Raw genomic sequence first — 10897 nt, 5'->3', positions numbered from 1 at the left:
CAGTGCACTAAGAAATCACCCACATGCCTTTACCGGTCACCTCCTCCATAAGTATCAGTCTCTATAAGAAAGACATTTTTATTTGCTATTGAGGTCAAAATGCTGCTAAGTGCCACCTTGTCAAAACAAATCAAGGCAACAGTGACCTTCCAAGTCTCATTGTGTGGCAACTGCTTTTGATTACAATATAGGACATCTTTCATATGACTAGCTGTGCAGTATCTTTCAGGAAAATTAGGAGGGAGAGTTTTATAAGGAATATTCTCCAAAGATATGGAAGCCTCAGGTGAGTGGAGAGGTCAGCAAAGCCACAGGGGTGAAGGGGGATAACAGTGTGGGTGTAGGAGGTATTGGCTCTAAGGAAAGCCAGAAATCCAAGACCTCATGTGGAAATTTAACTCTGAACATTCAAGACTTGGATTTCAGGATGAAATACCATAGGAATACTTTGAACTGTCTTGAGGGCACAGCAGTCGACCTGGACATGCTGGACATACCGCGATCCCGGCTGATAGGAAAGGCTAGGGGGATCGCTGCATGAGACCCTATTGAGAGTCTCTCTTCTCTCTCTCTGGCTCTGTTTGTCTTTCACTTTCGTGAACGAATTACACTTAAAAAAATATATTTAAAGTGAGCCATTAGTTGTCAATACCATTGTTCTTCCCTTGAGTTGACTGCTTAGAGGGAGACTGACTGTATTCCAGTGGACATCCTGGGACAGTCCTAGATGTCACATGCTCCAACCAGGGTGAAGTAGTATTTTTACCATTTCTGAGACATGATGTGTTCTTTCTTATCTTTCCAAGGGAAAGATTTCCAAGATCACAGTGCGTTTCTGAAGAGTAGTGCTGACAGTATGTGAAAGCCACAAATGAACATTTTCTCCATTTTTCTTTTTCAGACAGCGATGATCTTCAAAATGAAGACTCCGGGAAATTCTAGGTTCTCTATAGGAACTACAGAAGTTGAAGGAAAGAAAATTTATAAAAGGAAATTGTTTTGAAAGTATGTTTACAACTAACTGATACAGTAGAGTTTTTTTTTTGTTTTTTTTTTGTTTGTTTGTTTCTTTGTTTGTTTTAAATAATAAAACACTTTGAGAAGATTGTATTTATGGTAAAAGGAAACTGGACTAACAATGAGGCCAAAGACTTTTCCTGCCACCACTTATTCTGGAAATAGTCGACAGCGATTGCAAGAGATCCGAGAGGGGTTAAAGCAGCCTTCCAAGTCTGCAGTGCAGGTGTTATCTGTGGGACCAAACGGTGACACTTCTCTGGATGCCAAAGTTCTGGGGAGCAAGGATGCCTCCAGGCAGCAGCAACAGATGAGAGCAACCCCGAAGTTTGGACCTTATCAAAAAGCACTGAGGGAAATCAGATATTCTTTGTTGCCTTTTGCTAATGAATCGGGCACCTCCACAGCTGCAGAAGTAAACCGTCAAATGCTGCAGGAGCTGGTGAATGCAGGGTGTGACCAGGTGGGTACAGACCTCCCTCAAGGCTTCCTGCAGTGGCAGTTACAGTGGTGGCCCCTTTGGAGGTCCACAGGGGTGGCCAGAATCCGTGGCAGCTACTTGGAGGCTTTGAAGTGGTTATTACTGTGCATAAAAGTATTTCTAGGTTAAAAACCCAAGGTCCCTTTAATGTATCATTGAGCTGATCTTAACCTTCTCTCTTAAAAAGGTCTTTTTAGCTGCATTTTTTTTTCCAGGCAAGATCTAGAAGTTTCTGTACTCTCCTGAAATTGTACCACATGTCATTTCTGTCCTGTTTTTGTGAGATCAGAAGGGCTTTCCTCCTTAGCCCTTTCTTTGGGGTGGATTTGGGGTCAATCTGAGCTGTTGTGGAGAAGAGGCCAGTTGCCCTTTTCATGTTTTTGGTCTGTGCATTTTTTTTCTTAGGTAAGGGGAGGATTGATTAGCGCAACTGGCTCTTTTCTGATCTGTTCTTCTCCTATTTAAAAGAATGGAGTGTAGAAAAGAAAAAGCTTGAGAAATCATCAAAATGGTGGCCACCCAGTCTAACTTCTCAGTTGCTTAAGAATAAAGGATACCGTGGGGCTAGCAGATAGCATAGCGGTTACATTGTTGGATGCTCACATGGCCGACTGCGGTTTGGGTCCCAGACCCAGTGGCTTGAAACTCACGCCAGATCCCGGTGGTTTCCTTAATGGAGACTGACTGATTTCTCACTTCTTGTCTCTCTCTCTTTCTCTCCAGTGAGCACACACACCCTAAGGCAATGATCTTTCAAAAATTAAAATAGAGAGGATACATTAATGGAGGTGGCACCAATTATGCATGAATATACAATATAGAGCTATATGTTTATGATCTCTTAGCAAGTCATGTACCCGGAAAACATATGGCAGGGCCCTATAAAGTGGGACTAGTGTCCAACCAAGTAAAAACGTCCTTAGTAAAATGGGATGGTGTTATGAAGTGATTGATGAAAGCCAATTCTTTATTACTGCCATTTTAAAATCAGAGTTACATGACATAGAAATAGACTACATATTTTTGTTGACTTGGAAAATTAATAAGATTTCATGCTCGAAGCACTTCAGGATGGCTTGAGTACATTTAGTTTTTCAGAAATAACCTAATTCCATCGCTCTGGCATGGCAGTTGTGGGAAAAAGGCTAATACACTGTCATCTTTTACTTTTAAGAGTAATTTCAATCCTCTTATTAGAGTTCATTACCACAGAATTTACCTAGAGAATTGACATTTTTCAGGTGCTGTGTTTATGAAATGAAAGTTGCTATTTTGTAGGGGGCTTCCTTGATGCTCTAGGATGTACTGGGCTTAGCTTGTGTATAGCAGGCATTGTTATGTCGAGTTGCTGTTATAAAGCACAGGATCGTGAGTAATGTGGTGCAAAGTGTTTAGCAGACAACAGAGGCATGACCTCTCTCATTGTCAAAGTATGAAGTTCAGTATGCCGCCAAATGCTATCCCCTGACAAATGGAATTAGAGGGTTTTTGAAAGTAGGGAAGAAGCTTTGGGGGGGAGGGATATTGGAGTAAGATTGCAGAGAGATTTCAGGCCAACAGCAAAGCTCACAATCTTCCCATATGAATCACTTGCAAACAAAAGAAGCCATCAGCGTCCTGGTGTTCTTTGCAGTTCCTTTTCTGCTGTGAGAAAAAAGAAACAAAGGAATAATCCAAAATACAGGTGGGATCTTATTAGGGTAAAATCCATTAGTGATAATTATAGTTCGAATAATGAACCTGGCCCTGTTTCAAATACAGTAAAATACAGATACAATAAAATTAAGGATCATGACACTAGTGAACTTCCCATCAACATTTAATTTATATTAATTGCTAGCAGAAAGAGGTCTATTAATTATACGTAGTGCTCCTAAAATAATTCAATTGGCTTGGTGTATAGTGTTACTTTTTAACTTAAAACATCTGTGCCTCCACCCTTACCCTTAGACTCAGACTGGTAGGACAATCATGTGAATCCAGATAAGGTGAGAGAAGATCAACAGTACCTTTAGAGTCGGGTGTCTGTTGGATAAAGCAGGTTATTAACATTCTAGTATAATAGGTAGAGAGAATTCCCATTGTTGCTGCTTTTTTCCCTTTGTCTCCTATCGTGTTGCCTTTTAATTTTAGATGCAGTTTTGTTCTTTATTTGGGGTATAAATGCTATATTTAATCTCTCTGTTAATCAGAATGGCAGTGAGGCCATGTCTTCCCAAGGTCTCACGGGTGTCTTTTGGTGGTACACGTTCCACATATGTAGGATTTTGTTTATTGTACATCATACCTACGTTTTTTTTCTTTTAATCTTTTTTTTTTAATGTTGCCAGAGGGTGTGCACACTCAGTAGAGAAAGAGAAAGGGAAAGTGAGAAAGCACCCCCCCATAGGGCGTGGTCATGCTGCAACCCCTTCTCCTCCATCCCTCCCTCCTTTCGGATTTGGGCATGCATGCACGCAGGTGCACCTAGAATGTTTCTCAAGCCGCTTGGTGAGGACTCAGACTGCTCAGGTAGCCATGTGGGATGCAGCTGCCTTAATCAACATACCGCAGACTGTCTCCATTAGCATTTTTTAAAGGGATTTTTGCTGTAGGGGACATGTGCACGCCAGAGAGACAGAGACGTAGAAAGTGAGAAATTATCGCCCAGGGGGGATGGCCACACTGAAGTCCCTTCTCCTTCATTCTTCTCTTGGTATCTTGGGCACACACACACACGCACCTGGTGTGAGTTTTAAGCCTTTGGGTCTGGGACTTGAACTGTGGTCAACTACATGGGAATCTAGCAGCATAATTATTATGCCATCTGCTGGTCCCATATTTTTAAAATTTGGACTAAGGTTCTTTTGAAAATACTTGATTGAATGTTTGTAAATGGGTGTTTTTGTTTGCTTTTGTTTTTGTTTTTTAATTATTAAAGCAAAATTTACCTTAAGAGAAAGTGCACTATTCCTAAGCATACACCACAGTGAGTTTTCACATACTGAGAATGCCCAGGTAGCCAGCATATATGGCAATATATATATTTTTTTTTTTGGAGAGGTCTTTTTTTGCTATAGGGTGTGTGTGCTTGCCAGACAGACAGAGAGAGACATAGAGACAGAAAGCGAGAAATCACCCCCCAGGGGGGATGGTCACGCCGTAATCCCTTCTCCTCCATTCTCCTCTCGGGATCTTGGGCACACACGCACACGCACCCGGCGTGAGTTTTAAGCCACCGGGTCCGGGACACGAACCACGGTCGACTACATGGGAGTCCAACAACATAGCCATTACACCAACTGCTGGTCCCTGAAGGAGCTGTTCTTTAAGAAATTTTTTGGTTATGAGTGCCATAGCTTGTAGCATTGGGTACTTGTTAATGGTTTTAAGTAACCATTTAAATTAAGTTTTTATCTCTCTTCTAAAATTTCATTCCAATTTCCCTTTTAATCTTTGTGGTTTCAAATAACCATTTAAATTTTTTTTTTTTTTAACTTTGCCAGAAGGTGTGTATGCTTGCCAGAGAGAGAAAGTGAAAAAGCACTTTCATGGGGGATGGTCACGCCACAATCCCTTCTCTTCCAGCTCTCCCTCCTTTTGGGATTTTGAGCACACATGTGCACACACTGCATGACTCTCAAGGCACCAGATTTACAGATCTAATTGTGGAATTGACCATGTGAGATCTAGCCACCTTAACCACCAGACCAGGGAGCCAGCCCCCAAGTGGCCATATTATCTGTTTTCCCTCTTACTTTATTTTATTATTTTGTTTTAAAAACCACTGATTGGGGCCAGCAGGTGATGTCGTGGTCAAGGTGCTGGACTTTGACATGGTCAACTGCAACTTGAGTCCCAGACCCAGCGAGTTGAAACTCACACCAGGTGCATGTGAGTGCGTGTCCAAAATCCTGAGAAGAGAATGGAAGAGAAGGGACTGTGGCCTGGCTGTCCCCCTGGGGGATGATTTCTCACTTTCTGTCTCTCTGTCTTTCTGGTAAACACACATGTGCTATAGCAAAAACATAAAACAAACAAAACCACTCAAAAAACAAAAACAAAGAGAGAAAACCAAAAAACCCACTGATTTGATTTTGCAGCGATGTTAGCATGGGTCCCATTTCTCTATTCCACCGAAGCATGTGACTTGTTTTCTCTTGTTGAGTGGCAGTGGATTAACAGGTGCAGCACCTCTACCATGTGGGCAGAGAAGGGTTTTCTGGCTCACTGCACTCAACCTGTAACAGTGCCTGGGGTCTTGTGAGAGGCACTCAATCCCACTGCATCCCTTAGAGGAAGATGTGAATACTAGGAAGTTTCCCTTGAGAAATTGGTATTTGCTTTTTCTCTATGGACATCCTATCTACTAGTCTCCCGCTGATCTGTGGAGGGGTGTTCAGTCTGTGGCTCAGTGTAGGTACATTTCTCTGGTCCTGAATTTCTGTGGCAGCCATTTATTTTCCAAATCTTGATTTAATATAGTTCTTTTCTACTTTATTATATGTGTCTAAGTGCTTTACATTTTATATGGACAAACGGATTTTATTGCACCAAATTTGGCATAGAGAAACCACGAATGGCCAGGATGTGCATTCAGAGAAGGCTTCCTGAGAACAATGGTCATAGCACCAAAAGAATCTGGTAATCTCGTTCATAAGAAAAAGCATGAATTCTTTACTTTCTCAAGCCGAAACATTCAGTTTCTTGGTCGATCTTACACATTACTTGTATGCAGCTGCCGAGAGTGAGACCTGGGGCTTGTAGGTCTCTCACCAGACTGTGGACGATGTCTGCAGAGGTCCCGTGTGCAGACATTGTCTGAAGCGCTTGCTGCATAGCATCTCATGAAAACTATACACTAGTTGTCTTAGTTCATGAGTGTGCTGTTTACAGGAATACCTGACACTGGGTGATTTATAAACAAAAGAGATTTGAGGCAGGTCCTATAGCCTAGCCATTAAGGGAGCTGGATCCCACGTGGCCAACCACAGTTTGAGTCCTGGCTGGCATCAGGCCAGCCATGTCACAGCATGGCTGACAGAAGCAGAGAGGGTGTCAGGCATGTGCAGAGAGAGCATGGTCCATCTTCCAGGTCAGCCTCTCGCTGATTCTCCTTATAAACCCACCAGGACATAATTGTGGGCCCTGTCCCCCAACCACCCCATCACTTATCTCCTCCCAAAGGCCCTACTCTTCAACGAATAACTGAGTCAAGTTTTTACTCCCTTGATTCTGTTACAGTGACTCAACACACAAGGTTTGGGGAACATATTCAAACTGTACATTAGCTATTTGAGATGGATTCTAGTAGGTGTCGCCATATTTTAGAGGAAACTGGAGTGAGGACAAGGAGACGTGGGGCCTAGCAGGCGACTCGGGCTCTGACCCCACTCTGCAGAGCTCTGCCTAATTCCCAGTGTGCTTGTCTCTAGCCTCATTGCTAGATGGCTGCTGCCTTTTTCATCTCCCTGTTTCCATCTTGGTGGGGATTTCTTGTCTCTGACTTCTCTTTCTCTCATGTTATCTCATTTCCTTGGGCCCAGTGCTCAGCCCTCCCAGCTCCCCAAAGCCTCTTGCAAAGCCACAGCAGTCTGACTGCACTGTGCCCCACAGCCCACACTCCCATCCTCCATGGGACAGGGGCTCTTCCTGTATCACAGTCCACAGCAAGGCCTTCTCCCTGATACTTCTCCCCACTTCCTTATTTGGGGGCTCTTTTGACCTATCATTTTGTTGGCTGGTATTATCAGCTTTCACCGTCCCCTGTCAGGATTCTAGTTGTGGTCCAGTTCAAATTATTATTTAAGCATTTTTAAAAATTTTTATTTAAATTTTATTTATTTCTTCCATTCAAGAGAGAGAGAGAAAGACCCATGGCCCCAGTAAGGTCCTTCACAGGAGGATCCACCCTAACTCAGCCAGCTCCATGTCTTGGGCACATGCATACTGGTGTACCAGGGAGGCCCAGACTCAAACCCAGGGCCTTTCCTATGTGGGTCTGCTTGCATTACTGTTGTGCCACTCCCTGGCCCCTCAAAGTCTTTGTATTATTTGTGTGTCTTCTGGCTCTTCCACTTGGATATGAGCTGCTCTTATTCAAACATCCACAGTAATTTATTTCCATCTCACAAGGCGGTTGGTGTGTTAGGCCTGGTGTGAGCAGATTGTTGGAGTCTGGCCTGCTTTTCCCAGTCATGTGCAGCCCTCCCTGCAGCTGGGGTCCTGAGCGTTTACTTTGTGTACCCAAAGGCCTCCCATGCTGTTCATGCATGGGAGGATGAGGTGTTCAGTTCCTATTTGGTACAGTTTGCAGGGGACATCTTTGTTAAGGCAGAAGCCTTCACCTTAGTTGTCAGACATTGGAATAGATGCTAAGCAGAAACAACTCCTCATATTTCCTTTGTTTAGTTCTCACAATATCATCAGGAAGACTGTGGAAAAAGACCTAGAGAAATGTTAACCCTAAGTTGCTATCGCAAGATCCTGTCTCAGTGTGGTTTCACTGTAAAGAAGGTACTTTGCTCATGAAAAAGTTACAAGTATTTTAGATTGTATGTATGCGTCCTCTTTTCCCTTTCTCTTAAAAGGGAGCCTCTTTTTAGTGTTAGGAACATTTGGGGTGCCCTGAAATATTAAGAGGAGCAGGAAGAAAGAAACACTGAAGTTTAGGAATGTCAGTAATGTGACAGGAAATTGTATTACAATGGCCTTTGGGTGTAGCAGTTCCTGGACTTCCCTCCTCCTTTTCTAAAATTTATTTTAATTATTTAATTTTTAAAGAGGTTTTTGCCTTAGGGCGAGTCTGCTGGGTGCGGGGGACAGACACAGCGAGAGGGAAAGTGAGAAATCACCCTCCCAGGGGATGGCCATGCCTCAATTCCTTCTCCTCCATTCTCCTTCTGGGATCTTGGGCATACATGCACACACACCTGGTGTGATTTTTGAAGCCACCAGGTCCGGGACTCAAACTGCGGTTGGCCATGTGGGAGTCCAGTGATGTAGCTGCTATGCTATCTGCTGGTCTTCCTTCCTTTTTTAAAAAGAATTATTTAGTTTTAATTTTATTTATTCATTCATTTATTTTAATTTGACCAGAGAGAGACAAACACAGAGAGTGAGAACGCTAGCCACCAGGTCCAGGACTTGAACGGTGATCAGCCATGAGATGTCTAGTGCCTTAACCACCACACCACCTGCTGACCCACCCCCTCCTTTTTTAAGATGCCGTTCCGATTAAATTTGGCCTTGTCAAAGGTAAACTGCATACCTTTTTTTTTTTTGAGAGGTTTTCGCTATAGGGCGCATGCGTTCGCCAGACAGACAGAGAGACAGAAAGCGAGAAATCACCCCCCAGTGGGGATGGTCACGCTGCAATCCCTTCTCCTCTTGGGATCTTGGGCACGCACGCACACATGCCCGGCGTGAGTTTTAAGCCACCGGGTCCGGGACGCGAACCGCGGTCTACTACGTGGGAGTCCAGCGACACAGCCATTACGCTAACTGCTGGTTCCCAACTGCATATCTTTTAAAGTAGGATTTAAATTTACATTGACCAGACACAAGCAGACTGTAACTTTTTTGTGTCGTACCCCTCACCCTCCATCCCAGACTTCTCCCTGGTTGTTTGGAAAATACAGAAAAATGTAAAAGAAAATAAATTTTGCTCATAATTCTGTCAGACAGATATAAGCACTCTTAGCACTTAGGTATACAACCAGCTACCTTTTTTTAAAATGATAGAGTGCATACAAGCACATGAAAGACAGAGGGGGTACCCTCAACAGGGTTTTGTCTTGCTGCAACCCCTCTTTCCCAGCCCTCTTACTTCTTAGGCTCCTGGGTGCCTGGCAGTACCCAGTGTGTTTTCAGGCCACTCTGGAGATCTGAACCTGCGGTCGGCCACGTGGCCTTCAGCCTCTCAGGGCACTGTGTAACTGCTAGCACAGCGCTGGGCCTTGGCCAACTTTTTTCTAATTAAAAAGGATATGTATACATATAGTGGGTAAATGATAAGGGCAGCTTTAGTTTTTTATCGCCAAACCGCTCCTTAAATATTGTTATTTTAATTATGCCCTCACTGGAGAGAAATGGGAGAGGGCAGTGAACAAGCACTCCACACTCCCCAGTGTGGGGGAAGCCACACCATAATCCCTTCTTCTCCAGTCTCCTCTCGGGATTTTGGTCATACATGTAACCAGTGTGATTTTCAAGCTGCTGGGTCCACTACTCAAACCATGCAGTCGGCCATGTGGGATCCAGCTGCCATACCACCAGTGGACCCTTAAAAATTATTAAGTTGGGGCCACATGGTAACACAGCAGTTACCCAACAGGACCCACATGAGAAAAGCCTGGGTTTGTGCCAAGGTCTCCTTGTACATACTGGGTACATGTAAGCCTGTGACCCTGGCCAGCTGAGGCTGGGGGTGGTTGGGGTGCGAAGACCCTGTTGAGGGTGTGCCTCTCTCTCCTGTGGAAGAAATAAATTTTGTTTTGTTTTTGGAGAGATTTTTGCTACAGGGCACGTGCACTCGGCAGAGAGATAGAAAGAGACAGAAAGAGAAATCATCCCCCGGGGGGATGGCCACGCCACAATTCCTTCTCCTTCATTCTCCTCTTGGGATCTTGGGCATGCACGCACACGCACCCAGCGTGAGTTTAAGCCACTGGATCCGGGACTCGAACCGTGGTTGACTACATGGGAATCCAGCGACATAACCATTTCTCTAACTGCTGATCCCAGAAATAAACTTTTTTCAAAGAAGTTTCTGTATGGGCTAGCCAGCCCTATGGTGCAGTGCTTAAGCACTATGCATGGGGAGCCGGATCCCACATGACTGACCACAGCCTGAGTCCTGGCCCTGGTGACTGGAAAAACATGCAGGACACATGTGTGTGTGCCTATGATCTTGATGGGATGGAGAAATGGAAATAGAGAACGGGGGGAGGGGGAGGATTGCAGCTTGACCAGGCCCTAAACCCTATTGGTTAGAGCGTTCTGTCTCACACACCTCTGGGATTAAAAACAATAAAGTTTATTTCCTCCTTATGTGAAAGGCAGGACTCCCAACAGTCTTGAGGCCATGATCTGTCCCTAGCCTCAGCCAGCCCCAGCTCATGGCTCATATAGGCTGCCATACTCAGGTTGCTGTCTCAATGCCAACATGGAACTTTCCTATGAGGGTCTGCGCTGCAGAGTGTCATGTTTTACTGCTGTGATGTCCCCTCGTATCTTTTCTCTCCTTGTTGAGTGCTGCAAGTCCAAGGTCTTTATAAGGATCTGCCGTCCTGGTGGATCTGTTAGAGGGGGCTGTGCGGGCAAGCGAAGAGGCGAAGAGGCCATCCGAGGAGCAGCATGAGCCCTAAGACCCCAGAGGCAGTGCTGTCTGGCCATCAGCTTGGTTTGATGCAGCTTCCT

At 44.4% G+C, this 10897-nt stretch overlaps 1 protein-coding gene across 1 annotated transcript in view; it reads left to right on the top strand.

Annotated features, from left to right (window-relative positions):
- The first annotated feature begins 883 nt into the window (after positions 1 to 883).
- The window catches only part of LATS2 (large tumor suppressor kinase 2), a 74165-nt gene continuing 64151 nt past the window's right edge, over positions 884 to 10897 (top strand). Inside the window, exon 1 of the mRNA XM_014592009.2 lies at positions 884 to 1480. Within this exon, the coding sequence (XP_014447495.1) occupies positions 1139 to 1480 (342 nt within the window). The 5' untranslated portion in view covers positions 884 to 1138. The remainder of the gene's footprint in view (positions 1481 to 10897) is intronic.

Source organism: Tupaia chinensis, unplaced genomic scaffold (genome assembly GCF_000334495.1).
Source record: "Tupaia chinensis unplaced genomic scaffold, TupChi_1.0 Scaffold000634_1, whole genome shotgun sequence".
NCBI lineage: Eukaryota > Metazoa > Chordata > Mammalia > Scandentia > Tupaiidae > Tupaia > Tupaia belangeri.
The sequence above is the reverse complement of the archived record's forward strand: the minus strand, read 5'-3'. Positions and strand labels throughout refer to the sequence as shown.